The 15318-nt window shown below is 58.2% G+C and overlaps 1 protein-coding gene across 1 annotated transcript; it reads left to right on the top strand.

The window, feature by feature from the left end:
- Positions 1–1343: 1343 nt before the first annotated feature.
- Positions 1344–12348, top strand: HPCA (hippocalcin). Its single transcript, XM_044431621.1, has 3 exons — positions 1344–1721; positions 7576–7681; positions 12251–12348. The coding sequence occupies exons 1-3, from the start codon at positions 1344–1346 to the stop codon at positions 12346–12348; spliced, it is 582 nt and encodes a 193-aa protein (XP_044287556.1).
- Positions 12349–15318: the final 2970 nt, after the last annotated feature.

Raw genomic sequence — 15318 nt, forward strand, 5'->3', positions numbered from 1 at the left:
GCACTGAAGAGCCTTTAAGGGCATCCTGGCATTTCTTTCAATGGCTGCAGTTGGAGCTGTTGCTTTACTGGCTAAAAGAATGCCAGTCCTGCTTAAGTCGATGCTTTTTGACACGCTAATGAGAGGCAGAGACTCCCATGGGTTGCATGTGCACATGCATGTTTGAAGGATCAGAATCACCTTGCACTTGGGGCATAGGAATGGGTGTCATAAGTACAGGTCAGGGGACAAGAGGCTGGAGAGCAGCACTTGTGAAAGGGACCTCGGGGTGCTGGTTGACTGCAGGCTGAACATGAGTCAGCCATGTGATGCGGTGGTCAAGAGGGCGAACGCCACCCTTGGTTGCAGAGCCAGAAGTGTGGCTTCTAGATCGAGAGAGCTATTACTACCACTCTACATGACTCTGGTGCGTCCGCAACTGGAGTATTGTGCTCAGTTTTGGGCCCCTCATACCAGAAAGGATATAGCCAGGTTGGAGTCAGTGCAGCGCAGGGCCACAAGGTTGGTGGCCGGTTTGCAGGGGATGCCGTATGAGGTGAGACCGAGGGAACTGGGTCTCTTCAGCCTGGAGAAGAGGAGACTCAGAGGGGATACGTTGGCGACATACAGGTATGTGAGGGGGTGTCACACGGAGGTAAGTAGAGACCTGTTCTCCCCTGCAGAGGAGGGCAGGACACGTTCCAATGGAGCAAAGATCAGGAAATCCAGGTTCAATTTGGGTACCAGGAAGTCCTTCCTGATTGTTAGGAACCTGAGGGTGTGGAATGGGCTTCCACGAGAGGTCGTTGAGGCCCCATCGGTGCGGGTGTTCAAAGATAGGCCGGACATTCACATGGTGGGCATGTCGTGAGTGGAGCTGGCTAGAGCCAGGGGTCAGACTAGATGGCCTGGGAGACCCCTTCTGACTTGCTCTGCTTCTGTGTTTCTATCTTGTAACATTAGTGATGCCACAGAACTTTTTTAACAGTATACTCATCTTGTGTTGATGCTTCTCTAAGTATCAACACACTGTCAGGACTGTCAATGTTCTGTGCAAGCAGCATGAATTCTGGCAGGCATGTAGATTCTGATTTCTCAGTAAACTGATCCTGTGCTTTTAAACAATGGGCGCACGCTGCAAGCCCTCTTGGCTGTGTACACAAGCCCATTCACCGGCTCGGGCTGCTGTGCCTTTTGCGGGGAAGTTGCAGCTACCTGCCCTGTCAAGAGCCTCGGTCAACAAGGGTCCTTGGAGCGAGCACACCTGCCCTGGTGGGCCGGCAGATGCCCGCTGGGTCCCCAGTGCGTGGGCCATGCCAAGCTCCTTCTTGCTTGCTGTTTCAGACTGAGGCCTGGGCCCAGCCATGGGGAAGCAGAACAGCAAGCTGCGTCCCGAGATGCTGCAGGACCTCCGTGAGAACACCGAGTTCTCGGACCTGGAACTCCAGGAGTGGTACAAAGGCTTCCTCAAGGATTGTCCCACCGGCATCCTCAATGTGGAAGAGTTTAAGAAGATCTATGCCAACTTCTTCCCCTACGGCGACGCCTCCAAGTTCGCAGAGCACGTCTTCCGCACTTTCGACACCAACGGCGATGGCACCATCGACTTCCGAGAATTCATCATTGCCCTGAGCGTCACTTCGCGGGGGAAACTGGAGCAGAAGCTGATGTGGGCGTTCAGCATGTACGACCTCGACGGGAATGGCTACATCAGCCGGGAGGAGATGCTGGAAATCGTGCAGGTAGCCCTGCCCTCCCCGCCTTGCCCTAGCGTCCCGTAGGGATCCCTTCCCAGAGGCTCCCCATGCTCCAGATGTACAGCCAGAGGCCCGCTTCCGTCTTAGTCAGGCGGTGCCCCTTCATGGCTTGCAGGAGCAGCAAAGGCCGTGTGCTGCAAGGCCGGGGAGCCTGGCCTCGACTCTGCGCACTCACGCGGGTTCCATGGGAGCACTGGTGCCGCGCGGCTGTTGTGAGGCTAAAACGGGGGCCGGGGCCGCGCACGCCGTCTCTGGTGAAGGTGGAGGCGGAGTTGCTCGGGGAGCCTGCCCGGCGCTTGTAGGCGTGTCACCCTTTGGGCCTGTCTCCTGGTTGCAGGGTCTTTGCAGAGGGAGCACAGCTCCTAAATGGAGCACAGCCCTCACATCAAGTTCAGCCTGTGCCCCACCCCCAAAAAAGCTGTTGTGAGTCAGCTGGCAATGCTGCGTTGGATGGACCATGCAGAGGTCCAGCTGGCCACCTCCCCGAAGGCAGGCAGCTCTGGTGCTTCTGCAGCAGGAAGGTGTGAGATGGGAGCAGAACCGCCCAACCTCGGCTCCAGCTGCTTTGGCGGAGGGTAGGCCAAAACTGCCAACCATGGCGAGGAGCCACAGGGTGCTTTCAGTTACATGATTTTCAAGGGTCAGAGGCCCAGCAGGAAGCTATGGGGGAGGGAGCGTGGAGGCCAGCCAGGCGTCCCAGTGGCAGGCCCAAAAGCAGCCTGTGCAGTGGCGCCCTCCCACCCGGCCACTGGTGTACATGAGGGGAGTGCCGCTGCTCCTGGAGTCATGAGGACTAGAAGCCATCGATCGGCTTTTGCTTGGTGAATTCCCTTCTCAAACCATCCAGACTGGTAGCTATCACTGTACCTTGTGGTGAATTCCACAGTTTAATTAAGTGCTGTGTGAACAAGTCCTTCTTTGATCTGTCCTGAATCTCCCACCATTCAGCTTCAGGGGATGACCCCACATTGCATTTTAATCTCTCCATATTATGCATTGCTTTATACACCTCTTTCCTTCCCCCCTCACTCACTCTTTCTGAGCTAACAGCTGTAAAGAGTGAGCTGTAGACATTCCCAGATCTCCAAAGCCACCTGTAGGACCAGGAATTTTCCAGGTTGGGCAAGCTCATTTCCCCTCCTTTCCTTTCCTTAAAGCCCCAGCAGAAGGAGCCCCTGGGGAGCGAAGGCTGTGGTGCGGCTGCTGCAGGCGTCTTCGGGCAGGCAGTGGGGCTGCGCAGACCAGCTGGCCTCGTGCGCGGGAGGGGTCTCTCCTCAGCCGAGGCGGATCCAGGCCCCCGGCTGGCAGCTCAAAGCTGTGCCTGGCCTTCCCTTAGGAAAGGAGGCTTCGCGCTTGGGCGCTTCCATGCCACGGGGCTTGAAGGGAAGCAGCCCAAAAACAGGGTTGCGGTTCTGCATACTTGGGGACACTGCAGGTATTTGTTTGAAAGTGAGAAGGAAAGGGAATTTTGGAAATCCCCCAAACAGGCTGACAAGGATCCGTGAGCTCCCAGAAACATCCATGGCAACGAAGCCTCGAGGTTTGGTTGACAGCCTTGCCCTCTTCTCCCCGGTGCCTCCCCTCAGAGCTGGCCGGAGTCCCCGGCTGGGAGGGCTCACGCGCCGTTCTCCCTACCATCCCACATCTGAAACTTTCTGGGTGGCTTGCGACTTTCTGTACAACAGATAATAAAATGCAATGATAGATAACATCAGAAAAACATTAAAATTTTAAAACAGCTAAGGCCAAACCATAGCAAAGAAAGACTGTAAGGCACCCGGAATGGGCAAGCCCCTCCTGTGTCCAGACAAGTCTTTTAAAGCCTCGGCACAGAGGACACTGAAAAGACGGAAATCTGGCCCAGTGGGGCCACAGCAGGGCCTCTGTTCCATAAGTGGGGCCATGCAGAGACCCCCCCACCATTGCCACCCTCTGTGCTGATAATGATCACGCCTTGCTCTCAAAATAAGCCCCGTGAGAGCTGAGTTTGCTCCTGGCAGGCTCGCTGTGGGTGGGCAGCCCCCTCCCTCCCCCGGGACTCCGCAGCAGGATTGCCCCACCCCACGGTGATGCTGAGCCCTTGCGCTTGCGGGGCTCTTTTCCCCAGGCGCTCTTCACAGTGCCCGGTTTGGCTCCCAGCGACACCCGCCCAAGTCAGGAGCGGCACATCGGAGGGACTGTGGCTGGTTCATCAGTCCTTAGAAAAAGTAGCGCAGGGCATTTGCGCCATGCTGGAGCATTCGGTGCCGCTGCCCGGGAAAGGCGAGTGGCCGCTGGAGCGGCGCCCTGGCCTGCCACTTGGGCCAAGAGGGAGATCGGCTGGGGGGGGGGGGGACAAGGCGCTTTGGCCGCTGCCTGGCCCCGGGGCAGGGAGTGGCTCGTGGGGGCCCTGGGGGCTCTCAGCCCCTTGCTGGCCCGTTCACATGCTGCAGCTCTTGCCCAGCATCTCCTTCTAAGCAATGTGGCCACTGGCCAGCATTTGTTCTGGGTGGCTAATTAAAAGTGGAACTGGCCATGCATGTGGCTTGTTCCTGGAGTTCCGCAGGTAGCCAACCCAGGAATTCCTGGGTTTATTGTTGTTTAGTTTTTTTGTTTTTATGAGTATTGTGGGTATGTTAATAGTTTGATGTGGTTTTGAATAATTGTTCACCGTTCAGAGAGAGACTACTGTGGGAAAACGTGAAATGTGCGATGCGACTCTGCATTCAGCTCTTTGAGAAGAAACACCACTTGCTCCTTAACTGCCAGAAGGCACGGCCAGTTTGAACATCTCCTGTTTCAGCAGTTGCCCCAGGAAGACTAAGATCAGCCCCAGAACGAGCAGCTGCAGCTTCCCGCGCTCCCTGTCCACCCAAAAAAAGTGCCCTCCCCTGCTCCATCAATGGAAGCCTTGCTGACTAAAGCGCTGATGGCACCGATTAGAGCCCGCAGGCCCAGTGTTGAGCGGGCACCTTTAAAGGGGCCTCCAATCTCATGTCCGTACCAACAATTTAATCTACTGATTAAATTGATTAAAGATGGCAGCGTATATATCTGCAGAGAGAGCAAGTCTCTTGCATGAACTATCATAAACCTCCTGGAGAGCGTTGGCTCTTGGGCAGAGTAGGAACGAGATTCAGGATGCTCTGAGCTGGGTTTCTGGTCAAGAGTGTGTGTTCGTGCTCAGGAGCGTGACTCCCTTGAGGAGGGCAGCCACGATGGCTCAGGGGAAGCTGGAGCCTCGGTGGTTTGCGGGCCGCCATGGCTTTTGTCTCTGAGTGTTTCGAGGCAGCTGGGGCCGCAGGCGCTCCTGGCGCTGCTAAGCAAAAGGGCCCGTGCGTTCCCTCCGTATTGGATCTTTGGTGGCAAGAAAAGGGATGGGGGACGCCGTGGGAGAAGAGCGGACTGCCCTTGTCTGAGCCTTCTTTGCCATCTCTTAACGCCCAGTCTTTCTCACTTTCTAAGCAGCAGCGCTACAAATTTAAGGGAGGGGACACTCAGAGGAACAGATTGGGCAGAAGTTTTTAAAGGGGATTTTTATCAGCCAATGGAGCAGCTGAGCAGAGGTATAGGGTGTGGGGTGACGGTCCCTCTGGGAATCTTCCATGACACGGGATTCAGACGCCCACCTAGCACCACTGCCCAAGGTTGCCTTGACTCCCTAGAGAGGGGCTGAGACAGCTGCTGAGCAGCTGTTCCCTTTCTTTGCCACGGGGGGGGGGGGGGGATGAGACGCGACCCCTAATCCTAGCCGAGGTCTGCAGGGCAAATGAAGCCTGGATAAATCGCTTGCTCAGGCAGTTGGACCCATCAAGCATAACGAGCAAAATGAAAATGAATTTGTCTTTGAGGAATTTCTTCTTTTCCACACTGAGAAAAACATGGTGTTTAGCTCAGTTTTGAAGCACCTGCTTTTCGTGTTCCCCACGGAACCCAAAAACTAGTCCAGATTGTCAAGAGGTAGCTGTGGATCACAGGTGCGGCGGGCAAAGACGTCCTGGGTCCTGGATAGCTATAAGTTGAAGCTGCAAAGTGCCCTTGGCAGGGAGAAATGGGAACACCTGAGAAGGTGGAGTTTGAGCCAGGTGGATCTTTGCTGAGGCCGTCAGCTGGGAGCTCGTCCTCTGCGAAGGCTCACTCAAGTGGGAGCAACCACAGCACCCTTTTCAGGCCGAGTGGTCAGACCTGTGTGGAAACACGGCAGCTCAAGCCATGGAGAAATTTGCCACTGCAGATTCCCTGACAGTCCTTGGGCAAGCCTTTCCAGAAAGTGGAATCAGCGTGCCTGAACCCCAAAATACCACAAAGCAAATGAATCATCAACTATTAATTTCAATTTAGGAGGGTGGCAGGAAGGAACTTCCAGGAAGCCTGCTGTGGGAGAAGGCAGGTTGCCGATTGGTGATGATGTGCCCCGGACAAGCTGGTTTTCTGCCTTTGGGTACTGGTGATTTCTGAGGGCAAATGCTTTCATTTGCAGAGAAGCAGATTTGGTGGGAATGTGATGAAGGTGTAGTAAAAGGATGAACCATGCGGAGATCTGGCAGCGAGACACAAGCCCTTCCTGCCTCATCATACTAGAATTCCTGGTCACTTGGAAACCTTAAATGACAAAAAAGAAAGCCCGCAAATGCACTGTTGTAATTTGCACCTGGCAGAATCAGCTGATGGGTTTTGTTGCCATGACTAGGTGGCAGGAGCTGACTTAGATGGCCTTTGGAAGGAGTTCTGTTGGCAGCCAAGGGCCAGAATCAATCAATGGCTCCTCTCTGTCCGGATGCAGCCCACTCGGAACCGTGATTGGTAAAGAGCTCTGTGGTGCCCTCTGCTGGAGGCAGGACAGAACAGCATGTCTGCAGAATGCCCCTTTTCGCTTTTACCTGCATCTTACTCCTGAAAGGTCCTTTGCGTGGGGGGGGGGGGGCATTTGTTGCTGTTCTTGTTGCTGGACTGAATCTCCCTAGAGCAGGAGCGGTGTTTTCTGAGCTGCCCCATGCTGAGCTTGGGGTTGGAAGGGGAGCAGGCCTTGCTGAGAAGGGTCTGGGGCGATCTCTCCATGGCCGCTTCAGCAAGTGTTTCCCCCAGAGAAACCCGCCCCAGCATTTTCAGTGCTAATCACCAGGTCTTCAGCCAGGCGAAGCATGTGGCCTCCTGGGACGTGGCTGGCTGGCTTTGAAACGCCGCCTTGGATTCGCCAAGGCTGTTTGCCTGCTTTTGCTTTCTGGGTACTCGGCGATGTGGGCGAAGGTGGGTTCGCCCCTGCAGACCCTGGGCCTTCAAGGCCATCTGTCTGGGGCTGGCTGCGAAGGGGGCAGAGATGCAGGCTGGGGCTGCACATTCAGTGGCCATGAAGCCCCTGGGGCAACACTGGAGGGCAGCCTGGAATGGCTCTGAGGTTGCCAGCAGCGAGCCAGCCCAGACTCTCCTGGGGCTGGGGGGCTGTTACGGACCCCCCCCACACCAGCCCAGGTCTCCCTTCCTGCAAGCCATACAAGGACTCGGGGAGCCCCCTGCATTGCCTTCCCGCTTCGCTAGTTAAGGGATTTTGCTACGATCGGATGCCAGAGAATGACAGCTGGCACTGTGCAGTGCTGCACAGGCCGGCTTCGGAGTGCCAGGAACAGGATCTGCTGCCCCCTAGATCAGGTGCTGGGGGGCTGGCTGGGTTTGTGCACTTGCAGGAGAAGCCGGTTCCTCCCATTCGATGGCCCCCTGTGCCGCTGTGTGTCCATTCCAGAGCTGGAGAGGTCCGGGGGCTCCCAAGGGCTTGTGGCCCAAAAGCCCCGAGCAAGGCAGCTGTCTCCACAGGGCTGCCGCTGGGGACCCTTCTCTCACTGAGCTCACCGTTCCTTCCCTGCAGGCCATCTACAAAATGGTCTCGTCAGTGATGAAGATGCCAGAGGATGAGTCGACTCCTGAGAAACGGACGGAAAAAATCTTCCGACAGATGGATACCAATAACGATGGTAAAGGAGGAGATAGAAAAGATTAAGGCACACGCTCGTCACTAAATCCGGAGTGCTTCGGCAGAAAGGCGGGCGTCCTGACTGCATGTCCCGGTGGGGGAGGGACAAGAGGGCCGGGGGCTGGCTGGCAGAGGGATGCCACGGGGGGCCCTGGCGAGGGGCAGCTTCCTCCTGTCGGGGAACGACGCCGATTGATCGTGCGGGGGGCCGGCCAGGGCGTCCCCGCTCGTCTGTGGCCGCACAGGAGGCCTGTGGGCCGCGGCGGGGGCCGAGCAGGCTGCCATGCTCAGCGATGCCCTCGGGGGTCATTCTCAAGGGCATGTACAGCCATGTGGGGCTGCTTCGGGGAGGAGGGTCGGAATGGTGCACCGCTCCGAACGGATGAGACACCAGAGCAGGGTAAGGAGCCGTGCTGGCCAGCACGACAGGGTGGGGGGGCTCCGATCTTTGCAGGGGGCCAGGCTGGGTGGGCTCGCGGGGCTGGACCTGACGGCCTTCTGGCCACTTCCGGCTCCACTGTGCTGTGAGTCCGTGAAAACCCCCGAGCATGAATGGCCAAAGCATAGCTCTGGACTGCTGCTTTAACAACAACAACTACTACTACTACATCATCATCATCCTCACCATCATTATTATTTTCTCCACCATCCATAGCTGAAGCTTTCTGGGTGGTTTACAGCAAAGTATAAAAACAATAAAATACAATAGATAAAACATTAAGAATTAAAAATCAATTTAAAAGAACATTAAAAGACAATAAGAGGCAATTTAAAAGATTCAGCCAAGAGTAAAAGAAAGGCACCTGGCTAAAGGCCCCTGAAGATCAAGAAGGTCTTTAAAGGCCTCTGCAAAGAGGGCTGTTTTAGCTTGGTGACAAAATATGGCAAATTTGGTGCTATTCTTCCAAAGATGGGAGGCCATCCCAAGAAGGCCCTCCCGCTAGTTACTCCCTTCCAAGCCCCTCGAGGGGTCGACACCTGGAGGAAGGCCCAGAGGCCGAATGTGGTGTCCAGGCAGACTGGTGCTAGGAGAAGCACTCCAGTAGGTGTTGCCGTCCCAAACCACATCATGCCCCCCGGCACATGGAAAAGACCAGCCTGGGTGGGCTGCGGGGGGTTGAAAGCCCCTTTCCGTGCCTCGCGTGGATTGTTCTGTGCAACGCTGTGCGACTCATAGCGGCTGTTTCCCGTCTTGGGCGGCACACCCTCATCGGGAGCTCTGCACTGCAGGGGAGCGCCCCCTCGCCGGCAGCAGTGGCCCTTTCCCGGGCAGCCCAGCCAAGGACGGCTTTGCAGTGTGGTGGGAATGCCGGCCGAGGTTTTCGCTGAAAGGGTTTCCAGTGCTCCCACAGACCATTTGGACGTGGCAAGCTCCGCTCGGCCGTGTGGACAGCCTCCCTGGGAACAGGGCAGTTCTTGATGGATTTCACTCGGCCTCGCTCTTGACAGCTGTCGCTGCTCTGCTGCCACAGCTTCTAACCTTCCGTCATGCCGATGGCTGTGGTCTTGGCTTCCCAGCGGAAATGAGAGGACTTGAGAGGACACAGACAGGGCCCACACTTGGAAATGTGGCAAAACCATGTTTTTAAACATTCAAATTGTTTTGTGCAGATAACGCAACAGCGTGGATAAGCAAATCCTGCAAGATTCTCATGGAGTCTTGGACATCACAAGGCATGACCAAGTGGGGAATCATTCCCGTCCGGCGCAGACTGAGTGTTCATGCAGCCTAGAAGCTGATGGTGGTGACACTGCACATAATGTTCTAAAACTCTCCCTGCAGTGCGGACAAGATGCAGTAGATGTTTAAAAATGCAAAAAGTAATCCCGGTGCAACTGAGGAGACTTGATGGCTTCAGAATAGTACCTGCAGACTTTGCAGAATCCATGAATGGCCACATTCTTCCAGCTTCCTTGAAAACAAACATTAAGGCAGCAGGTGATGTAACCAATGATTTGCTTAAAGGTTAATGAGCAGGGAATGCCAATTACCGTCAGTAATAGGTTAATCAGAGCAACCTTCCCACCTCATAATCCAAGGAGGAAAACAGAATTCGAGCTCTTGCCCCTTTGGGCAAATCAAATAGTATTGCACAGCTGTGTGGAAAGAGAACGAAGAAGACAGACAACAAGGCTGCATGCAGAGGACCAGACGGAGCTGCCCAAGGTGAGCTCTGCGGCTCTGCCGCTTGCAAAGGCTGCTGGACAGACACACCGCGTGCCAGAGGCAGGCTCAGTCGGTCCGCCCTGGGGACTGCGGGGGCTACCACGCATGATGTTCCCTACACGGATCTGGAAACATGCATAGGCCAGGAGTGTAGCGTGCAAATGTGTCCTTCTGCTCTCTGGTGTGACATGCTGGTGTCGTGGCAGCCAGACTGGACGGCACTCCATGCTGGAGTCTCTTCCCCAAGAGCAGCCACGTGAACCGAGCAAGTGGATCTGGAGAGAAGCAAGCGCTTGTTGGCATTCAGCCGCGGGAGCAGGAGAGACTCGTCGCACGCGTGAAGACACCGCCGGCCCGGGCAGCTTCCCGCGGAGACGGCGGTGCCGGCAGCACCTCCACACATCTCCATGGAGGGGGCTGAGCGGGAGGGGCTTTTCCAATCTTCAGGGAGCCATGAGGACACTGACCCAGGTCACAGGTGCCCTGGTGCATGGCCACCACCCCGCCGGCCTGCAGGCCCATGCGTGTGTCTGCGTACAGAGGCAGAGTCCTGCACCCGCCTCCCAGATGGCCCCCCATATCGCTTCCCAATGGCACTTGCACACGTGCTTGCCCAGGCGCAAGGCAGACACGGGGCCGGCACAGCTGTGCTAGGAGCAGCAGCAGCTGAGGAGACTTCTTACCAAGTGCTCAATGAGGAAAGCAAATAAAGCGCTCAGCCCACCCGCCTCCGGAAGTGCCAAGGAAGCTCCCCCTCCTCTGAAGAGATGCAGGAGAAGTGGGAGCCAAGGCTGGTGGTGCTCTGCCGTGATGGCCCCGGGGACACGTGCAGGGGCAGCGGAGGGGGGGGGCAACTGTCAGCCACAGCGCGGCTTTGATGGCTGTTCACCTGCCCGTCAAAGCTTCGTTTCAGTCCGAGGTCATGCTTCTCTTGACGCCCTTGCAGCCTGAAAGCGTCAGAGGCAGGGCCCTACTGGGGCCCACTGGAAAACAGCCGGTCCTGGGCATGAGGCTTTTGCAACCTGTCTGATGATGGAATCACAGAACAGTAGAGTCGGACGGGGCCAGAGGGCCATCGGGTCCAACCCCTGCTCGGTGCAGGACTCCCAGTCAAACCGTCCCTCTCAGAGGGCTGTCCAGCGGCAAATGCCCGCGTGTTGACTGGCTATGGCTCAGGATGATCCTTCCAAGGCTATGGGAAAACCCTGCTGGAAAGTGCTTCTCTTTTGAAACAAGCTCACCTTCCCTGGTTTGGGAAGGTGTTGGTGTTACTTGGATGCCACGTGATTTCTGTGCGGCAGGTGCAGGGCTCCAGCTGCCTAAACGCCCAACCCCAGTGCTTGTGGGGTGATGTGTCCATTCCAGGGTCTTTTCTGTCCTGAACCCTGTCCCTGAAACAGGCCGAGCACCTTCCATAGCTCCCTTGACCATTCAGGCTGAAACCTGGAATGGATTAACCGTCCCACTGGCTTCAAAGGGCACATCCTTCCTCCAACCAAGGATGCAGGTGCCAATCAGCAGGCAATCGCCTGACTGAAGGGACTGTGTGAATATGGTCACTGCCAGACCTTTCTCTGGGAGAGGAGGAGCCCAGCGGTTCACCTTCTTTGTCCTCGGCTTGCCTGGAATGAGTGAAAACCTGACCTGCCACACGATGCCCCTGCCTCAAAGGGGGCTTGAAATCTACCACTGTGCAAGGATGCTCTGCATGCCTGTGGGACATGGGCGTCCGAGTCGTGAAAAGCTTTGATCGCACTCAGCCTCATGGGGGGGGGGGGGCTCGAGGGGCCCTTTTACTCTTCCCCTTTAATCACTCGGTGACAAAGGGAGAGACTAACATGGCTAAGTCCTCAGAAGGGCAGACGTAAGGATATCATTTGGAAAGGCCATTGCAAATCTGTTTCCCTATTAAAAAAAAAAAAATCCAACGCAGAAAAAATAAAAAAAAAACCCGACAACAACAACCCCACATTTTGGGTCCTAGGTCTGGGAATCTGAAAATACTCATTGCTGCAACCTAGCAAAAGCCAAATAGGTCTGGGGATGCTCAGCAGCCAGATGCCACCCTGAGCTCCCTTTTTGGAATAAAGTGGGAAACAGACCATTGTATTTCAGCTGAAGAGATTTTATTATGCGGCTGTGGCTGAAAGAGTAAAAACCTGCGTAAACATTTTAACTGCATGCAGAATAGGCAGCGTGGAGACCACCAGTATTCCGTGCCAAGGAATTCCACCATGGCCCTGCTGCGAAAATGAGGGCCCGCGGAGTCCTCACCAGCCCCGTGCAGCTGCCCCACAATGGCGTGGGCCCCAACCCCCGTTCTCCCAGTCCCGGGTGCGAATCCTTCACCACACGCTTGCTGCTGAACGGCGGGCTCATGTTGGGTCCTGCTCTCTTTTCCAGGCAAACTGTCCTTGGAGGAGTTCATCCGAGGAGCCAAGAGCGACCCCTCCATCGTGCGGCTGCTGCAGTGCGACCCCAGCAGTGCCTCGCAGTTCTGAGCACCCGTACGCAGCAGGCGGCGAGACGCGGCGGCCGCCCGAACCGGCTCCACCGCCCTCGCGGGGCTCGCGCCGCCCCCACCCCAGGGAGGCAGCCGGAGCCCCTTCTTCCGCTGTGGGAAAGCAGACCGATCCCAGCATAGCCCCGAGCACTGCCAGCCTGTTTCTTCCTTCCGACTCACAGGTCTCTCGACTCCCTTCCCAACACTCGTTTTGTGTGAATGTTAACAGAATTTGCGGGTGGTGTGAGAGCAACAAGGGGAACCCAGTGGGCTGGCGCACTCCTGCGAGCCCCCGGCACTTGGTTTGGCAAAATGCCTCCCACCTCCAGCAGCCTCTTCCCTGCGCTGCACGTCCATTTCGCCGGTTTGTGGCACACGCTCCTTGTGGCGGCGTGCCTTCCGTGTGCACAGAGCGTGATCGTGATCGCACCAGAGGCCCCGGCCCTGTCCAAGCCTTCGGGGCCCTGAAGGCAGCACCCAAAGGTGTGTGGATGAAACTGCAGCCGCCGAGGGCGGGGGCGGGCCACAGGGGAGAACATCGCAGCCGCCCGCTCAGCCTGCAGTGCGGCTGCTGGTCCCAATCCGTCGCTGAGCGGAAGGCACGGTGCCAAGGAAGCCCAGGCATGCCCAAGAATGGTGTCCTGTGGCAGCAGTGGGGTTCTGGCAGGGTGTGGGCTATCCGGGCGGCTGGTAAGGGCAGGGGGTGACCTGCTTGCCGGGAACGTGCATGCAGATCGTCCTCCCTCTTTGAAATGGGCCTGCGGGCGCCCAGAGACCTCACCCCGTCCCAGGACAGGAACCGCAACCGCATCCGCAGGCCTCGTGTAGGGTCAGCCAGCCTGGACTAGATGCCTCTTTCTTCGGCCTTTTGCTTCTGAGGCGGAGCACAATCCGGGGGTGGGGGGAGCCCAAGCACCTCCCAGATGAGGAGCCTGGCGACCACCACCCCTCTGTACACAGCCCAGACTACCCAGCCCTGGCACGTGCGCGAGGCAGGTCCCCAGGGAGGGCAGAGCCTGGCGTGGAGGGACTCCTCTGTGACCGCGACGCGCCGAGCAGAGTTTGCGAGAAGGGCCTCCCTAGGATCGGAGTGCTCCGAGCCCGGAATTTGCGTCCTGACCCTCGGAGCCGCTCGGCGTTCCTCCCACGTGCCCCGGGCCCGCTCCGTCTCAGCCATGCGTGCTGCAGCAGGAGGGAGAGGGGTGCTGCTTGCTGCAGCAGCCGTTGCGCGACGCAGCGGGGAAGCCTGGCGGGCGCACTGCAGGTCGCGCAGGACCGACGGGTGGATCCTGGTGCCCCTTCTCCCCCACCTGTGCGCACGATGACACAGTCAAGGCTCCACTCCCTGGCCAATTACCTGAGGCGAAGCACAATCGGGGGGGGGGGCAGCTCCACCACCTCACCCACGTACCGCTCCTGGTTCTTTGCACTGCCAAAGGGGAGGACTGCAGAAAGACGCCCCGCCGGCCTGCCCTCGCTGCACGCAGCTGCCGCCGTTCACCTCCGCCCCGAAAGGAAGGCAGCCACCCAGGCTACAGAGCACAGGGATGAGACGGGGCGGGGGGGGGAGGGCTTGGTCCAGGCCTTGGGGGTCGCCCGGCCGGGGGGCTGCTCACACCAGCGTGGCGGGGCCCGTGTGGAAGGTGCCTGCGCCCCCTGCTCCAGGAGCTGAGTGGGCCCAGCGCTGGCCGTGGCCGCTCGTGGGCCAGGCAGGGCAGGGCAGGGCAGGGCAGGCCGGGGGATGGGGGGCAGGACTGCTCCTGCTGCTGCACTGAAGGCCACGCAGGGGGCCCGCTGCTGCTGCACGTGGCTCCTCGCGCAGGCCTGCCTGGCCTTGCCACCTCCCTGCCCGCCGTGCCGAGGAGGGCTGCCAAAGCCACGGAGGGCCGTGCGGGCCCGGAATGCGGCGTGTGAGTGATGCACATAAATAAATGCGACATTTGGAACCAGGCGATTGCCACGTGGTCATCTTCAGTTCACACGCGCGTGCTCACTTGTACAGCACAGGAACAGAGCGAGTCAGAAGGGGCCTCCTGGGCCATCTAGTCTGACCCCCGGCTCCAGCCGGCTCCGCTCATGCAACCCCCAGCATGTGGTGGGCCAATCTCTCCTCGAACACTCTCACTGATGGGCCCTCCACCCCTCCCATGAAAGCCCATTCCATACCACAGCTCTGCTGTTACGGACTGGGGCCTGGGACAGGTGCCGGCTCCTGACAGGCGTGCCCGCCATGCCACAGCTCCGGCCCCACGAAGGAAAGGCACCCGAGGGTTCCTGGACTGTGGGGGCCATGGGTGGGCAAGCAGGAAGCACAGCCCTCCTGCACCTCCCGCCCCTGCTCCCCCCGCTAGTTGTTGCAGAGGTGAGATCCAAAGGGGTAACCGTCTCCCACGGGGGGGGGGGGGGGCCCCACCCCCCCCCCCTCCGGGGGTGGAAAACCCCCCCCCGGGCGCCCCCCCCCCCCCCCCCCCCGTCAGGTCTTGGTGCCGAGTCCACCCAAAGGACCCCTTTAGACTCATCCTGCCCAAAAGAGCGAGCCCACCCTGAGGTGCCCGCAGGTGCTTCTGCGGCTGGGGGGGCATGCTGCTTTGGGCCACAGTTCGGGGCAGAGCGCCCACAGTGCCAGTGTGTGGGGGAGGGGAGGGGCTTGCCTGACACTCGGCGGGGAGGGTGCACAGGCAGGGCCCCGCTGGGGCTCCCTGGGGCTGGCTGCCGAGATTGGGGGGGGGGGGGCAGAAGGGCCTGCCAGCACCATGCTGGGTGGGGCGATGCGCAGCTCCTCTTCCCTCCAAACGGGCCTTGGAGGCCGACGCAGGAGCAGCCCGCAGAGAACGCCAACCTCGCCTGGCGCTGCGCAGAGAACGCTGCAAATTAGGAAGCTGGGAGGGGTGCCCTGGGACTAGTGGTCTCAGCCTCAGACCACCTTTCAGCTTATTGAGCAGTTCTCTTTTTAACGATTGATTGTTTA

This window comes from Varanus komodoensis, unplaced genomic scaffold (assembly GCF_004798865.1).
Source record: "Varanus komodoensis strain SLA01 unplaced genomic scaffold, ASM479886v1 scaffold221, whole genome shotgun sequence".
In the NCBI taxonomy this organism is placed as follows: domain Eukaryota; kingdom Metazoa; phylum Chordata; class Lepidosauria; order Squamata; family Varanidae; genus Varanus; species Varanus komodoensis.

What these genes read in the sequence shown, in the direction of transcription:
- HPCA (XM_044431621.1), top strand. Translation starts at nt 1,344, where the DNA reads ATGGGGAAGCAGAACAGCAAGCTGCGTCCCGAGATGCTGCAGGACCTC. An exon ending in AGATGCTGGAAATCGTGCAG is followed by an intron (nt 1,722 to 7,575) that starts GTAGCCCTGCCC and finishes CCTTCCCTGCAG; the next exon opens with GCCATCTACAAAATGGTCTC. An exon ending in GATGGATACCAATAACGATG is followed by an intron (nt 7,682 to 12,250) that starts GTAAAGGAGGAG and finishes TCTCTTTTCCAG; the next exon opens with GCAAACTGTCCTTGGAGGAG.